Source organism: Trachymyrmex septentrionalis, unplaced genomic scaffold (assembly GCF_001594115.1).
Source record: "Trachymyrmex septentrionalis isolate Tsep2-gDNA-1 unplaced genomic scaffold, Tsep1.0 scaffold44, whole genome shotgun sequence".
Classification (NCBI taxonomy): domain Eukaryota; kingdom Metazoa; phylum Arthropoda; class Insecta; order Hymenoptera; family Formicidae; genus Trachymyrmex; species Trachymyrmex septentrionalis.
Window position 1 is genome coordinate 1,145,323 of NW_017305611.1, and position 19,283 is coordinate 1,164,605.

A 19,283-nucleotide genomic window follows, 5' to 3' on the forward strand; every position below is an offset into this window, starting at 1 on the left:
TCTGCTAATAACAAGAACTTACTGAAGAAAGCGTACGTCAATATATATATATATATATATATATATATATATATGCATTTCTTCAAGATTAGTTCATGTCTCTCTTCTACCGATGCGCTTTATATTGCAATATTTGAAAGGGATAAAATATACTAATATATTAATTCATTTTACTGGCAACTGATACATATTTTTGAAGAAGTAAGGCATGTTGTATCAGAATTTGTAATTATGTAATTGAAAAATATGTATGAGTATAATTAAATTATAAATCATATAGCAATTAATTTATCATAGAATATTTAGGAAACGTATCCGCCGTCTATTTTTTGGAATAATTTTAATTGGATAGCCTACAATTTATCGCCACGCGTATCATAATTTTTCGTCCAAGTTTTTGGGATTCGATCGTGAAATTGATTGGCATAGATTAGCGAAGACGAGCTATTAAGGCCATACCAATTAACGACTGACAATTCACGCGAAGCTATCTCTATAGTTATGGCATTGGAAATTGAATTCTCCGAAATTACGTTAGCTCGTGATCGGTAATAGGTCGTTGTGGCACGATGATTAGACATCGAAAGACGGCCTTCGCAAGTTTAGACTCTGACTCTTCCCTGACGTTTATAAGGTGTTGGCTGTGAACGTTGAGAAACTGACACCTTTTCTTGCGTTTTGCGATTTGCAGCTTCGATATTTTCTATTCCAGACAGTCATGATTGAGAAATATTTCTGTCGAGATTTTATTCCATCTGCTGAAAAGACCATTATTTACTCTTACTATTATGACTGATTTAGCTGATTGATTATACATTGGAAGTTGTTTTATGTAACAGATTAAATCATCTCTTAGTCAAGCCTGTCTTCAACTATGTCAATTAAACTGAAAACGTTAAGAGATTATTCAACTGTAGTGTACATCGAAATATAAACTGATTATTATAGAAATAATCGTAACATATAAATGGAGATCGAAGATTTCTGTATTTTTCTTGATTAAAATGTATACTATATACAATACATATAATTGTTACGTTATCTTTTTAGAAAAGATAATAAAAATATAATATACATTACAATTAACAAGTAAATAGCAAAGTATTTACGTCCTATTTTTCTTTTAAATGATCTATTAAGAAAGCTCTTTTGCCTAAGTTTTTATTTAAAGGAAGGTCGACTTTTAATTCACAAGAAAATTTGTCATTGAAAGTCGAATCGCGAAATGCGGGATTCTTTGCATATTAATTGCCGCGTGTAATCGCTGCGCCTAAACATTACTCGAATGCTTAGTTTAGAATTGTTAACAAGGTGTTAAAACTGGGCCAAAGTTGGACCCAACAACGAGGCGAGATAATCTACGAAGAACAAATGCTCGGTTCGCAGAGTAGAATGGAATGTTTGATTTCGCGTAAGCTGCAAAGTTTGTTAAGCCACGCGCACGTGCGTGAGTATAAGACATTAATGTACTTTCCGCGGATTTATACTAAGCAAAGTTTCTGACATATACTTGTCACGCGAGATCTTTACCGTTCTGAAAAAAATCTTTAAAATTAACATGCACTTTACACAATGCAACTAATGCATGCCATTATGTCATCCTGTACATTTAATATTGATTGTACACATTTTGTTTTATATATGTTTTGCTAAATGTACATTTCAGTCCAAAAGCTCGGAAACATGAAAAAGAAATTAATATTTTTCGAATTATTTATTTAACTATCTATAACCATGTGACTTTTTAACACATTAATTCTTTAAATCCAATAAAACAGTTATCCGATCTGAAGAATTATCATTAAAAAGCACATTGTTATAGATACTTTCCAAAGATTGGAAATATTAAATAAATTGACATTTTTATTTAATTACTCAAATATATCTATAATAATAGTTCTTTAGATCCGACAACAATTATATCCAATAATAATCTAGAAGAATATTACGAATAAAACATGTTAATTTTTAAAAAGTTTTTTCGAACTTTTGGCTTGGAGTGTGTATCTTACAGGTGGACAATACATTTTCTTTTATGCCACCATTTCTGCGACGCATATCACGTAGGAGTCGTTGAACGCGTTATGCGCATTCATTAAAATATTTGATCGCAATTCTCTCACGAGAGCGACAGGCGCACTCGGAAAATATGATCGTTCACAGGGCAGTCCACTCGAGATATTTCTAAATCTAGAGAAGTGCTCCCAAGAGTATATCTCTTTTTTTTTATCTCTTATTTTGTATCGTCTGGCGGTGTTAGGCTGACACTTCCTGCCGGCTTGTCGACCTTTTAAACGGTAACGGTCGGTGATACCACTCGAGTGGCGTTAACTTTTCGCGGGGTACGATGATGAGGTGTCAAGTATGCGTTGTAAATCATAACTTTAGATGGTGAATTAATGAGTATCGATAAACTACGCTAATTCCCCGCGATTATAGTCTTTGATAAATGATTTGTGCATTAATGTCTTATTAATATGACGTACGCTCTACTTTTTATGCTCGTCAATTTGCCACAGAATGATGAATCAGTGCTCTAGTTTGTCTTTCAATCTTTTTCAAGAAGCTCTTATAAGCATTTATTTTTTACTTTATTGTTTTAAACGTTTTTATGTAAGACTTTTATACAAATTTTTACATAAGATTTCATCAGAACATCCTGAAGTGACGTTATTATAATGTCATTACAAATAATATCGCTTTGATTAAAATGAGAGTAAGCACAATATAAGATATTTAGATAATTTTCACAATTAAAAAAATATTTTTTACTTCGTGCTTTACTCGCTCCTTAATTATTTCTAAAATTTTCCGTCCTTTTACTTTCTCTAAAATTTTTGCACACTTGAAGATCCTTTGCGGCACGTTGATTGAAAAACTCTGCTCTAGTTGCACAGATGTATGTAGTACGACATCTATTATTACCTGTAGTCAATAGTTAATTTGTACACGTTCCGACATCTCAATCACCGAATACAAATCGTTAGTCTCATGACTGGGATGTCATTTAAAATTACTCATCCGTGTTTCAATAACCGCAATACGCTACAAAAATATATCATTAATTCATAAGAAACCCCGTAGACTTGACGTTGGCGTCCTTGCGGTCTCGGCCGTTGCGTCACGTCGGCGTGACAAAACGGAAGGCCTCGAATGATAATTTCACGACGGTTCGAGATGCGTATTTCATAATATCCGATTAATGAAGATGTTTAGTACACGGAAAAAACTATTTATATGAAATATATCTAATATTTTAGTTAGATACAGGTCTGAAGATAATTTTGTTAGATTATCAAAATAATGATGTAGGCTTGTAAGCTTGTTGTTAAAATGACAAAACTCTTTGCAGCGTTGATCATCGTGCTTTAATTTTCTACATAATTATTTCGATGGTCTAACAAAAAATTACCTTTAGATTTATATCTAGCTAAATTTTTACACTGAAAAAAAAAAAAAAGAGTCTGATTGCATTGCTTCAGGTGAAAAATGGACAAATCAGAATTTTCTGATTCGTCCATTTTCAATTAGAAATTTTCCTTAATATAGATACTTCAGCAAAATCGTTGTGTTTCCGCGCGTAAACTAAATCTTATTTATATCATTATTTATATATTTTATTCGTGAATCAATACGAGGGACAAAATTCTTCAATTCTATCCCGTATTACGGATTCTGTATCGCACAAGGTGGGCTTGGATTTTATTCATGCGGTCCATTGTCGGTATTTTTGTGCTTTGCATGCCAACCGATGTATCGAGCAGCTTGCCAAGCCGGCCGACCTTCCGTTCGCTCGCTCGCGCCTACCTATCTACCTGTCTACCTGCTTGACCTCATCCAACTTGACCTGCTCCGGTTGCTTGCGACTTTGGTTTCGTTATACTGACCTCGACTATCCTTAAAGGCTCATTTCCAGGCGGCGTTGCGTCATGACGCTCTCGCTGTCACGCTAGAGTCGTATGCATAACGTTACATCGTCGCGGTATAGTAATGCAACAGCTACACCTATATCAGTGCGACGAATTGCGAAATTCAATTGTCACGGTAATCTATATCGTTGCTGTGATGACAACAGTCGCGGCGATGTGTACCGTACTATAGTTCGAGCACTGCTTATATAGTACACGTGCTACGTTTTGTGCAGCGTGACATCGAGCGAGGCTACGCTCGTTGCATAAATGTAGTGGCAATTATGATAATGGAATATAACACAAATTGTTGACAATTACGCTAATGTTACGAGGGGATGTTTTATATATTTACATTAGCTACTACGAATACAGGTGCATTATAATGCATTATTACGAACATTGCATTGCTCATAGCATTTGCAGTCATCGCTAAAGGAAGTTTCACGTTTCTAACATTTTTGCTCTTTTTGTGTGTGTTCACAGACGAACGGGATGCTATACAGAAGAAGACCTTCACGAAGTGGGTGAACAAGCACTTGAAAAAGGTGAGACCGCTTCTCGAATTCTCGCGTTACTTTTATATTGTCCTGCGGCGTTTTCTCGTTACTTCACGTCTCACGTCATCTTAATTAGCCCGATGGCACTGATGCAAAATATCCTCTATTGGAGAAATGTGAATAAATTTGTGATGAATTATAGGAGGTATTTCAAGAAAACTGTGAATTGTACGTTATACAAATTTTGTACGTATTAAAAAATTTAATATTTTGATTATTTGTAGTAAGAATTTTGAAACAAAAAATAAATGTATCTTTTCTCTCAGTAGAGGATGTTTCAAGTCAACTGTATTTCTTTTCAAAATTAAACGAGAAAAATTAATATTTACGAGAGAATATATTTTGATATACTCTGTACAACGACTAAAGGCTCGGATTACAGTAGAATTGTGTGACGCCCTAGGCCCACAGACTTCTATTAGACTGATCACTTCGCCAACATGTTTGATGTCAAACAATACTCTCGATATGGATCACTATTTTATATCCACCTCACATACAGCCTTGATCAAAAATATTAGGTACCTACGTATATTTTTTTATTTATTTCAAATTTATCTGCATTGTTACCTATTGATTAACTGCTTTATACGTTTAAAGGGTTTTTGGAACAATTAATAGTTAGTAATTTTTTTTACAGCAAATGCCATAAATCAATTTTCGAGCTGAAACAATGGTTAATAAAATGCCTAACATTTTTGGCCAAGGTTATATAAATAATATAACAATACACAGTCATATGATACATTCAGATCACGTGGAATTTACAGTACGTATACGTGTTCATACGTAGGCATTGGTTGCATTTAACAGAGAAAACTAATCAGTGAGTACTTAATCATTTTTTAATATGATTGCTTCCTACACTTACTATTAGATCCAGTGAAGAACTAGGTAAGACCCAATCATATTAAAGCTGAATCATATTAAATCTGAGCGTTCACCGATCAGTTTTCTCTGCTGTACGCAGTCATTAACCGAGTTCTAGTATCGTAGACACAAGACTTAACGAGAACTTCTTATCATCATTTTTGTCCTTTTCTATCGTATACAAAATAATTGAAATAAAGTCTATATAGTTATAGAGAAGTGTGTGCCTAGGATTTGAGGATTATTAAGTGCGGTCTTTTACCTTGGTCTTATCGTTCTAACTTCACATCTATTCTTTCAAACATGCGTCTCAAGTTTGACGCATAATGATTGTGTATTTTATCCATTCGCGAGCTTTTCGTTTTATGCCCATGTTATCGTGACGAAATTACAAAGGCGTATTGTCATTTCATGCACGAAGCGGTAAATCATCCAATGCCGAAGGATTTACGATTCGCGTAAATCGTGATCCGTGCCAAATAGGCAAACAGTATGAGAGAAAATTTATCTCTATTCAGATTATTTTTACTCGGATTGGAGAAGACAAATTTAGTACGTTGTTCGGTACTCCGTGAAGCATATATAAATCTATAAAATTGCGCGAAAGACAACGGCGTAACGCTAGCGAGACGCTGTTGAGACGATCGCCGAACAATAGCCAACGGTGCACCGCGAAAGCGTTAAATCGCTGGAAGTAGGAAACGCGTTCGTAGCGCGGCGATCGAGATTTACGTCGCAAATACGCAATAGAGGACGAAGCACGGGTTCCCGTGGAATGCCCGTGGGGCCTCGTTTTGTCCCCCTCCAAACTTTCGAAAGGATCGTCGCGCCTTCTCACGCTCCTCGCTTTTAACGCACCGTACAAGTAGGTGTCCCGCGTGCGCGCGAATCGCCACGTAAAAATAAGCAAACTCTCGTTGCGCAACGACGGTCCCGATATCGCGGCCCCCGTGTTGCGTATGTGGCACGCACGTGGGTCGAAAGTACCTTGTCGCTCGTACGCGGGGACCGTACTACTATAGAAGGCAGCGGGGCCTGAACCGCGATATGTGGGCGACACAATCGAGGAAAAGTCTCGCTCGCTCGCTCGCTCGCGACCAATTGATGACGCGAGACAGAATCGTCTTCTCGGGTCCCAAAACTTTCGCTCACCGGCGTAAAAATCCTTAGGTAATTGGCCATCTATACGAGTAATCTATGAGAGTAATACTAGTCCGATTCCACGCAACACTTACGAACATCATTTGTCTTTGTCATATTGAGGAAATTTAATCAACGAATTGTGCGCAACTAATCCGGTTGCACAATTAATTCTGAAAAATTTGAAAATGAATAAACGACAACTTTTTTCGTTTAATTTTATTATAATTCTAGTTGAGGTAACCAGAATTCTGAAGATGATGAAAAATCTTCTGGTTCATTTTTAACCAACAATTGACAATATTTCAGCTCAGCTTTATGAATTGTATATAATTGTGTATTTATAAATCATAAAACTGTACTGAATTATTGTCAATAGCATTGATCACGTAAGGTTGTAAAAGTATTGATGTGCATTATCGATATTATTGATTTAATATCACTGATTAGTGGCTATTGATCACGGGAAGGTTCGTGTTACTTGAAGATTTCTACACTGACGTATTTCACTGCGTCGTACAGAAAAAGAATTTGACGTAAACACGCGGATTTGTTTTTCCGTCTCGTGCCCGTCACGAAGTAAGAGATACCTCGAGTTACGTCGTTAATTGATAATGATTATCGTTAAATGGCGAAAGTCAGATACCGATCGCAGATAGCAAAAATACCGATGAGCTTCGATTCTCGAAGCATGCTGCCGTGGACGTTGCGTTGTATGTCCGGGATAAGAACGCGGTGAAACGTTTCTCGATAAGGGACCGCCCGGCCTGTCCGCGTCCGTTGCACGTCTTCGCAAGCGTGAGTAACCGCGAGCTATGCCATGTGGCTGGAAATTCTCTGCCATAAGGGAACTCTGCACGCTTGCATTTGACAAGCCATTGCAGTCGGGATTTTACGGTGAATATTTGCATACCGCGAACAATGCTGAGAAACGTTAACCCGTGAACATTCGCGCTTTCGGCGATGCGCCGAGATAGATCGTTTTCTCACGTACGACGATAAAATATGTATGAGGTATCTTATTATCTCGTAATTCTGTACCGTGTCAGCCGTACTTATGAATCATTGTTAAACGTAAAGTTCTCGCCAAGTGTTTTCTAGATTGATCACGGTAGATAAAATTGATAGAGAAAGACACCGTTATATAGACAATCACTTGCCACGTTGCAAGTTTACTGATTAGATTAAATAATAACTTAACGGTAAAGAGTACTTTGTCGAAAGAATTCTTGTGATAATTAATAAATGGATAATTACTTTAAATTGCTCGTTTATATAAGCGAGATTATACGATATCAGATTATTCCGTAAGAGATGTGTAATTATTGCTACTTCTTGGTATTTTCCATTACGACCGGTAAAAGAAAAATCGTAATTGAAATTCTCAAGTCTCAAAGTCTTCCAAATTTTTAAGCCGTGAGACTTAATATTAATTAAAATGATCTCGCTTAATCCTACATTACTCGCGTGATTTCTTTAACGTGATTGCTCGCATGGAATGTTTCTGACACTCCAACATTACAGCCTTGGCCAAAAATATGAAGCACCTTATCAATTATTTAAAGTCTCAGCTCAAAAATTAATATATGGATAGCTTTGGCTGTAAATCATTCTTTGTCTCAAAAATCCTCTTAACTTATATATCATGCTGGTAAAAGAATTCCAGACAAATGAAAAAAAATTTAGACGTTTAATATTCTTGGTCAAGGCTGTATATCTCAATTTTTATTGTCCTTCCTTTGATGATTTACAATTAAATCAAGATTGATAATATTCTAATAATAATATTTATTCGATAATATTTTTGATAATATTGATAATATTTTATATATTCTTTAGATAAAGATAAATGCAAAAAAAGAATGTTTTTAATTATGAAATAATTTGCGCTAAATATAACAATGTACATAAATAGTATTTATATATATTTAGAGGAAATTTTTACAAAACTGGGGGTGTCCTGGACACCCAACTCGAATAAATAAAGAGTTAATCGTACGAAGGAGATACCTTCGCACGCGCGCGCGCGATATTTTCGTCAGTAAATCTGGGTGAAGCTGTTTGTGCCATGCATCTATGTCCAGGCATAAATATTCAATTAACTCATCAATTATACTTAAGTGAGAGAAAATCATGACACGGAGAGACCCGAGAGACCGTGCCTGCTTTCGTTCGGCGGTATGCACCGCGCGTATGTCAGTCAGGACTTAATACAGACAATGATTCATCCGTCACGGTGGAGCCGCACCAAGTCGACTCGAGTTGAGTTGAGCCGAGTAGAGTCGAGCCGCGAGGCAGACCCGGTCGGCGGCTCCGGGAATGGTTCGAATCACGACCGTATACGGGTGGAGTTGTCCCGTCGACGTATAATTATCGTAAGCTGGCATCGTTCTGTCGTGCCGTTTCCTGCCCACCGTTCTTTCTCATTCCTCGCCTCACTCTCGCTGCGCTTCTTTCGTCGGTTGCGGATAAAACTGGATGATCTCTGTGCGAAGTTGCCAGACCGTTTTCAGAGAAGTTCGATTCTGAGAGAGTCCTGACCCTTGTCCAAAAGGTTTTAGAGTATCCGATAAATTTGAAAAGCAAAAACCTCAACAACACGGTCCAAAATTAGGGGACATGAGACGTTTAAGATTTTTGGACGTGTGTATCGTCTGAGAAGTTTTGCCAATTGGAAGTTTTGGCAGGTTTTGAAAATGGAGGCTAATGGACTATTTGTTTTAGAGCTTTTGTTACATTAACTTAGTTACAATTTTTTTTATTGATTTATTAATCATAATATTGAATTCTAATATTGTTTGATGGGATAGATATGAGATATTATCTGATAGCGAATTCAATTGGATGCTCTAGGAAAAATACTAGATTTCCAGAAGAAAACTGATCGGTATATTAATTTTCTTTGAAAAGCCTTAACCCGGGACTTAAGAAACAAACCGGCTTTTGCAAAAAATGGTCTATGTGAAAAGATTAAAAAAATAATAGATGTCAGATTTAGTAAATCTTCTGCGAATTCATCAAGAAATTTGGGACTAACTTTTTCTTGGTTGCCGAAATTGGCAATTGAGGGAGATCGTCGCAATGTAAGAAATCAAACGTCTGTGTTCTCATTGAACGAAGTATAATACTTGTACGAGCATCAAGCGTGCTCCGTGTGAATGGCGTTTTAATGATCGCGGCCTTCCTCGTTGCCTCATGTATCACGTGCACCTTTGTAACTCGACATAACGTTCTATTGTTGATGCGGGCGATTTCTCTCTCTCTCTCGGTGTAACGAGAACAAATACAGGGTCAAGGTATCACAAACTTATGTACGTTCGCCAATTATTTGCTTAAGCCTCACCTTGTGACGAACAAGTTCAACCTATTGAAAGATTTCTGCACAGGAACACGTTCATCGATATTTACTTTCAATCACTAAGTAAGCTATTTGGCGCCTCGATATATTTGCTGTGAGGAACGATCGTTTTCGAAGAGTCTGTAGAGTCTGTGAATTTGAGAGAAACCTTTTCCTTTAGCTCCGAGGGATCCTGGTGAGTCCGAGGAACTGAATTCATTGGCATCTTGAAATCTCGAAATGGTCTCGCGGCACAGGGGGTACCCATAAAAATAACGATATTTACGCGTTACGCGATTACCGGTTACCAGTATCGACCCACGGTCGGTCGGTTTCGCGCGCCCACGTTTGGTCTTGCGAGCCTGACCTTATTCGGAAACCCTCTTCGAGAGTGCCGTTCCCGATTTACCACCTCCCGCCCGGTGATAGAGGTGGGGCTGTAGGGCAGGTGAGGTAGTGTTTAATTTCTTCGGGACGCCGCGACAGCCGTCCGGTGCACAGATGAGCTTAAAGAGAGGGTGCTTAATGAAAGGGGAAAAGAGCCTTTTCGAGCTGTTGTTTTTAGCTTTCGTTTTCTCTTTGACCAAGTATGCTTTTGATTCACGACGATAAATCCGCGGCGCTTACGTAACAGTATCACGTCGACACTACCGGTATTCTATTTGTATTCTGAGTTTTTTTTTTTTGTATTTGTGACTGTCTATACAAAACAGTTTGGCTATAAAGTTTTGTGTTTAGTTATTAAATCATTACCCAGGTAGTTGGCTGACTCTATATGTCGTCGATATTTTTTACTTAAAATGACATTTAAAATGACATTAAAAACGTCATTTTGATGTCATAATGTCGTAAATAACGTCAGCTTGCCATCTGTATAGTAATGTATTTTTAAAAAATAAACTCTGGAGTGCTGTATCTTATAGTTTAAGTATCAAAAAGATTAAGAAAGCGATTTTCATCGATTGATGAACTAAAGACCCTTATTATTGTCTAAGAGAATTTATCCACAGACTCAGCCTTGTATACGTTCTCGAATTTAAAGCTTATATCAAAATGACTTTGAATAATGTTAATTATTATTTTTAATATTTAATAGAATACAACTAAGTGTCTAAAGTCTGGTTTTTTAAATATGCTTCTGTTTTGATAAACACAAAATTTATAGCCAGATTTTTTTGTCACTGTATTGTGTTTCAATAGAATTATTAGATTAAAAGTTTCTAAATAGGTGTCACAGTTACTGATATTGTTATTAAGAAATCAAGTCAGAGTTACTGATATTGTTACTAAGAAATCAAGTAATTTTATATTTTAGTTGATGAATAAACATAAAAGGAATCAATCTTACACAAGTGTATTATATTTATCCGATAATTTTTCTTTAGTTAGTAATTTGTATAAACTCGTGTTTTTGTGAATTGTCGAATGTACGCTTTATATATATTTCTTCCGAAAAATTTATATTATAGAAAGACTACTTTCTCGAGAAACAATTTAATTGTTCTTTAGGTGTTTTTTTTTTTCTGATCAAAATATAGCAAGTTGTGCGAATCGTTCTCCGTAGATAGCAATTTTGTTGCTTCATGTTGTAGGACTTTGTATTACGTTCGCAGAATCACGAATACCGGAAGTGGACGATCTACGCAAACCGAGGCCAGAATAGCGAATGTAACTCAACAAAGTAACGTAATATCGAAGCTAATAAATAATATCTGCGCAAAATCTTCCGCGCAAAATATATTATTTGAAAAACGTTATTTAATTGCGCGAGCCATATTCTTATCAAAATAATTACGATAATCACACGTTACCGTCGATGTCTAACGATAAGACCAAGAATGAATCGCTGTACTTAACGCACCGTATCCTCCCACACGATTGAACCAATTATATGTAAATCGTTACTGCAATTACATAGATTTCTTGCTTTTTTGTGTTTCCTGCAGCACTGGAAATACGTCAAGGTATGTATAGCTCTTTTTAGGATATAGGAAAATGATGATATCATCAATCAGTGTATCGCGATATTAACTCAAAATTTTCATACACATAAAGCACGTTGTTTAGATCTAGCCTTTGGTGCCACTCTACCGTTTATTAGTTATTTATCACATTAATAATTTAACATATTTTCTTTCTTTTTTAATAATTCTCACGAACCTTTAAATATACAGCTCCATTAAAAATCCACAATAAAAAGTGTTATTTTAATTAAACAATTTTTTTTTTTTATAAAATTATTGTCAAAATAAATATTTGACCTGCTTATTCCGTTTAATAGTTGGTATCTACTTAGTTTTTTTACAATAGAAAACTGATTAAATCTATATCTATGATGTTCTCAAATACTAATAAATAGGAAAACAATTAGTAATATGTTGTTTATTAATAGTAACTTTAATTGAGATATAAAATTACAATGATCGTTCATGTAACAAAAAATCGGGTGATTATTATTCAGTCATATAGTTACCTAAAAAGTAAAAGAAACTTTTCGGGTATGCCACACTGAGAGCGATACCGAAGGACTAGAATAAGTTACGTGAGTGACATTAATTGTTTTCTTTTAAGCAACCAATTTCAAATAGTGAAGAATTGTTACCGTAATAATAATAGCAACGATGTGTTGCCAGTCTTCATATGCGGTTGTTACCCACCAACGACTCGCGCATTCTTTCCAAAAGGCTTTTTCTTAACGCACATATAAATTACGTACGTAGTTTGCAACGGCCGGTATAATTACTTTTATTACCGTCTTAAAAATATTCACCGTTACGTGTCCCATCTGTTATTCTTATTCTCCCGTGCTTCCAATGCCTCTATGACAAAGTGGCGTTCATGCCGAAATGGCACGTCAGGAATTACGGAGTCGCGTCACGCGACAGAACAAGACATACCAGAGGTAATGTTCTCGTTCTGCCCTTTACCGCATATCCAACCCTTCACTCGTGACTTCAGAATGCGAAGAATTTCGACTATCTCGCCGCACGAAGTGACTAATTACAGTGAATGTGATGAGACACTCACAATCAATCATATTGTGCAAAGCAATTGAGCACTAATTACCAGTCTATTTACGGGCGCTAATTTTAAGAAGATATTTTCTCTACATAAAGCGACTGTAATGTAGCTCTCTTCGTGTATTTCGTGTATATTCTTATCTTTTTTAAAAATTTTATTTCGATTTTTATTGATTAAACTTAACTGATTTTATTAATAATTAATTCCAGTCATTCATATAATTTTAATCTGATTTCACGTTCGAATCGATTTATTTTACTGAAAAAGGTTAATAGAGTTGAAACGTCTCTTTTACATCATTATTATTTTGATTAAAATTAATTCATTATTTTTGTTTTAAATTTTATCTTTTGCTGTTTATTGACCTTGATTTTACTTAATTTTATAAATCGAATGTAAATCTCATATATTACGGATTTATCACACGGAGTGTATTTCTTATAGATTTAGCAAAGTCTGGGAGCGTGTTTTACGCGTGTTAAGATGAAAGAAGTTTGTGCGGAAGTACTTACTTATATGTAGTTGCAGGAACTCAAAACTGCCGAAGTCAGCCGTTTATTACTTCTAAGTAAACTGAGTTTGCCAACAGTTGGCGAACGGAACGGTTGTCCGTTGTAATTCGTTATTACACGGTTTAATGAAAAGAGTACACAGATTGCAGTAACGCGCAATTGTTACAGATTGTTATTAACGAATTAGTCCAACGCAGACAGGACTAATACATTCGCGTACTACGTTTAGAATAATTATTTTTTTCGCCGCGGTTAATAAAATATAATAATAAATACAAATAATTGACGTCATATATTATATGATAATTACATTTATATGTTATATAATGAGCGAATATTTATTTGAGTGATTTCCACGAATGTTTCGGCCTTTTCTTTGGAATTTTACAGCCATCGCTTTATCATCATTTTTATAACATCATTTTTATACTCTTTATGATGTATCTATTGCGACGTTTACGAACAATCATGTTGAATCATGTTAATGTTTATATATTTTACGACGCGTGCGATATAATCGTCGACTTTTTCGATACTGCTATTAATCCTATTTACACGCGATAGAAAGGAACGAGTGTCGCAATGTCGTAAAATGGAACACGTCGAAACCATTCTTTGAGACGCGTAGACGCGACTTGTTGCAATTAGTCACGGTTACGAAAGGCGGATGGGAGGCGGATCACGCGCTGTTCTGTCAATCGCTTGACATTTACTCACCTGGCTGTGCAGGACACGCGACGCACGCAAGAGTGCACGCGTGTGCGACGCACGCGATGCGCACGCTCGCGCGCAGGGGCGGATAATTTTTATTTTCAAATATACGAGTACACGAAAATATGTGCAGAGAGAATAATCGTGAATGAAAATTTCCAAGTATCTTAATGTTGTTACGAAGATATTTTTAGCTAGAAATATCCGGTATAAGAAAGGAGCGTTCTTTTTAACCTTGCATTACTCGCGTGGATCTTTTCGATAATCACTTGCGTGAGATGTTTCCGTTTTATCTCAATTTTTGCTGTTCTCTTTAATGATTTACAATTAAATAAGTATTCGTAATATTTTACGAATACTCGCTTTAGATGGAAATACAAGAAATTTTTAAGTATATAATTTATTTTAAATATAATATTGTGTATATAAATGTTCATATATTTGCACTGTTATAGACATCGAATAAGCAATAGCAACTCAATCCCTTGAGTTAAATAACATTTTGTCAATTTTAATTTGTACGTGTGTCAAAATGTAAGTCAGTTATTTCTATCATAAATAACGTCCATATTAACGCATATATTTAGTAAACGATAAACTGAAACTTTCAATCTTTAAATTTAATACATTTTCTTGAGTTAAATTCAATTTGACTTTATTGTTTTAAATTAACGACATATTGAATAAAAGCACAGACCTATAGAAACGATTAAAAATAACTCTAATTGAGTATAATTTGACATTGTAAATTGAAGTATAACAAATTTATAAGGTTTGGATAACCTGGATACTCTACACAAGTAATGAAGGGTTAATGTTACATTCGATCACGCCAGCTGCTCGAACCCCTAAAAGTTACAATCAGTTTCGAGTTCTGGAAAAAAAAAAAAAAAAAAAAAAAACATTATTATCCGCCCGTGTCCAAGCGAGATCCTCCTCTTTACTAATCACACGGTGACGGTTCTCATCGCTATCTTTTTCAGACTTACACGTGTCTACACGTGTGCGTCCTTGTGAACAACCAACCATGCTGTTCCCCCACCGTAAGTTCATAGCTCTCATTCGTTATCGGTCCCGACGATATGCATGATTTATTACCGTTTTATTTACACAGCACATCGTCAACTCTCGCAATATTACGAATTAAAAAAATTATTACATGTAAAACACGCAAAGAATGCGACGTATTACACTCGCTCGTCGCCTGATCTTGCGAAAAGTTGTCCTTTACAACAAGTGTTCTTCCATGTTATTAACGCGTCATTGTCTGACTAACACCTGCACGTGATGACGTATTCGCAGTGCATGCTCGAGTTGACCATTGGTCGACCGATATGGTAACGAATGCGCCGAGCTTAACTGTGTGTTTTTAAAACCGGTCTGTAAATCAGCATGCGTTTACTCGTACGCGTAATCGGATTCGGATGTTGGGAGTCGGGAAACGATTTCCGACATCTCGATCGTTTTATCCGTTTAATTACCGCCGTTTCTTCTTCCTTCATCTGTATGCTGTTAAATCTCAAAAGAGTAACTCAATCCCTTGAGTTTTGTTATTTTTTTACTTCTATTTAAAATATAAATGAATCCTTTTTCGTCATTGAATTGCTTGGTTTTAAAATAAACGACATCCATATTATCCGTATGCGCTTGGTAAAAATATATAATAAATTAAAATTTAATACATTTCTCGAGTCAAATATGACATGATAAACAAAATTACAGATTTCTATATTATGTTAGAAACAGTTGACAGTTTGGCAGTTTACGAATTTAACAGTGTACAGACGGGATTTCTAGTGTTACTACAGCTTGGATACGTCAGAATTGTGTAAAATTTCGAGTAGTATAATCCGCGCGAATGTCGCATATCTTTTTATTACGTCATGCGCAAACAGCAGCTATGATTATGTTGACGATACTTGTGCACATTTGACTCATATCCCACGCTTTCGCTATTTACATTATGTGTATGTAACTCTCGACATTCCTGCGGTTTTTTTCATTTTCTATTCATGGTAATCGCTTGAGTACATCGCCGATGGACTATACCCTTACGCATTCTTATTTTCCTACTTGGTTCTCTGTTTTTTTCTTACGTCAGTCGTTTTGATGTATTTTTTTTTGCGCCGCCAGATATGTGCTTGACTCAATGTGAAAAGCGGCAATTAACTTGCCCCTTTTGGAATTTGTTGCAGGCGAGCAGACATGTCGGGGACCTGTTCGAGGATCTACGCGACGGCCACAATCTCATCTCCTTGCTGGAAGTGCTCTCGGGCGAGCACCTTGTGAGTACTTTTCGCGATGCTCTCGGAGCGATATCTCTTATATTTATTTTCCATTATTATCTTAACCTTTAAAGTGATCTGAAGATAACGCAAGAGTTGGTAGATGGGGGGTGCTCTTCTAAGTATCTTCTAAAAATTTTTGTTATATTTTTTATAGTATTAATTTTTAATCAAAGTACCTCTAGTTTGTTAATTATTAGTATGTCAATTATTAGTATGTCAATTTTTAGTTAAAGGATATGGAAAAAGTGATTTCAATCAAATTAATTGAAACCATGATATCCATTTTATGAGATGCTGATCAAAAGTCTTCAACCACCATCAGAGAACAGCATCATATAAACAGATTTCGCTGTAGCACTATTTGAAAGTTGCCATTTTGAATCTTATAGGATTGAAAAGACTTGAAAAAATCTTAAGATTTTCGGGTTTTTCATAATATTTCTTATTTTTCTTTTTTAGAACAAAGTTTTTAAAAGAACTACTTTTGGAGCATTGTGGCTACTCCATCTACCCATTCAAAGAAAAAAAGATTGAATTGAAGATGACAATCAAAGTCATGTATTTTCTCTTTAAAAGGTTACATAAATTCAGTTTATTGTCGAGTTTTATCGCGGATCTGTTCTTTCTTGCGTGGGTGCTTCGTAAAAGTTTTTGAGTCAGCTCCTTCCTCGGGAACAGAGTATTTGTCATTGAGTTCTAGAATTGAACTCTATACGACAATTGGATCAAGCAGCGATAATTGTCCTCGATTGAATGTAATTAACGATAAACCGATCGCGTTTTCCAGCCGCGGGAGAGGGGCCGAATGCGCTTTCACATGCTGCAGAACGTGCAGATGGCCCTCGATTTTTTACGGTACAAGAAGATCAAGCTGGTCAACATCCGGGCGGAGGACATCGTGGATGGTAACCCGAAGCTCACACTCGGCCTGATATGGACTATTATCTTGCACTTCCAGGTAAGTAGCTCAGCCATTTTGCGAAACGTGATGATAAGCGCGATTCTCCGAGTTAACGATCGCAATAATTCGATGAACTCTAAACGAGCGAGGTTCGCCTTTCGAATCTACCAGGAGTTATGAAGTAATAACGCACGACCACCTTACGCGGTTATGTCGAATTTACCAGTAATGTGCGAGTAGTGTCGTAAATTTGTGTGTCGCGCGAACTCGCTCGCAAGCATATGTTGCATTTTACGCCCGTTTGGTATTCAGGGAATTCCTCCCGGAAATAGTGGAGTCACGTACTTCTTTTCGACTGCGGACCTCTTTTCGGAGTCGGACATTTTCTATAACGAAGATTGAAATACAGAGACCATCATTGTCATGCACATCACATTTTTTCAGTTTTCCCTATTACATATTTTGACAATTATGCTCCGACGGGTTTAGATTTTGTTGCAGTTTACATGAAATTAGATGGAGGGCAAATTTCACATTTTTCTAAGTTTTAAGTTTAATTTTCTCCGAGTCTCGATAATTGATTTCTGACATTTTCTAAATTTTTCAAAATATCAATTCCGAAGTTATTACTGCCTTGTTAAAATAATCGCCAGTTTCTTCCCAGCTTATTCTCTGGTATTTAATATCTACGACACCGCTTGTATAATGCAAATGAAGCGGCTGCAATGTCAGCATGATGAAAACCACCCATCGCAATTTGCTGTAATGTGTCCATCGGACTACACGATGCGTCAGTCAACCATGAAACTCGATAGAAAGTGAAATACGTGCAGAGCGTTCGAGAAATACACTTTCTCATAATTTAGTTCTACCATCGAAGCATCAAAAAATTTTAAGCGTTTTTAAACAGTCTGGAATAATTTAAATGTACACGAGAGGTGTATTGAATTAAATGTTGGACACACAAAAAGGACGAAGTATTTAAAAATTTAGCTAGATCTGAAAATAATTTTGTCAGATTACAGAGCAATTATGTAAGATGCTCAAGTTGGTTGCTAAATTGTTAAAATTCTCTATAATATTACTTATCATGCCTGAATATCCTACATAATCATTTTGATAGTTTAAAATATTTATAGATTTATCACACACACACACACACAAATTCAAACTAAATTTCTACATGAAAAGAACGATTTTGCTGAAGCATCTAAAAATTGTTCCTACATAATTATTTTGATAGTTCAACAAAATTACATTTTCAGATTTCCATCTATCTAAATTTTTAAATACTTTAGGAAAATCGTTTTTTTTTTGTGTTGAGGGGAAAAAGCGGAGTTTTTTCTTTCGTGTAGAGAAAGAGTTTGAACATAGTAGAACATTTTTTTCAAAATTCAGCAAAATTCATCTTTTTCTTTGGAATAGTCCATAAATTATTTTTGTTGTTATGGTTATATATTTTAAGACTCGTAATAGTTAGGAATATTCATTAGTCTTTCAAATCGACTGTATTTAAACGTTGTCGCTGGCGTCATGTCGAAAGTATTTTGCATTTGTGTACTCATGCACGTACCGTTGAACTAACGGAATACGTTGATTCTACTGGGCGCGGCAGTGCTTTCGTCGTGTTGGAAATGGCTACTCGGTCACTTGCTGCGGAACTGAACAGGGAATTAAGCGAGCTTTTTCTTTGACGTTTTCACCGTCTTGGTATTATTATTTCGCGTTGCAATTTGCAACACGTGGCGGAATGGACAGGAAACGTTGAAAGTTGCGTCTAGAGCTGTCTCTTTCGACGAGCGTTACAACGGATTTTCATTGCAATGCGCGAAGGTGTATTTTTTTTTTTTAATTATGGGACGCGCAGGATAATTTGTATGACAAGGTATTTGCTATCTGGAAAAGGAAGGAAAAAACTTAAAATTTTCAAGGGATTTTTTTTACCTTAATATAGAGTTTTTGTTTTGCGTTGCTTGCACTCCAATAAATTTTAAAGTTGCTTTAAAAAATTCTCTAATTATTACCTGGAGAATTT

At 35.9% G+C, this 19,283-nt stretch overlaps 1 protein-coding gene across 7 annotated transcripts in view; it reads left to right on the top strand.

The window, feature by feature from the left end:
- Positions 1 to 19,283, top strand: part of LOC108751379 (microtubule-actin cross-linking factor 1) — a 102,843-nt gene that overhangs the window by 14,322 nt on the left and 69,238 nt on the right. For all 7 annotated transcript variants that reach the window (XM_018491500.1, XM_018491501.1, XM_018491504.1 and 4 more), the window contains exons 3-5: positions 4,395 to 4,456; positions 16,255 to 16,344; positions 17,135 to 17,305. In XM_018491500.1, the coding sequence (XP_018347002.1) occupies positions 4,395 to 4,456; positions 16,255 to 16,344; positions 17,135 to 17,305 (323 nt within the window). The remainder of the gene's footprint in view (positions 1 to 4,394; positions 4,457 to 16,254; positions 16,345 to 17,134; positions 17,306 to 19,283) is intronic.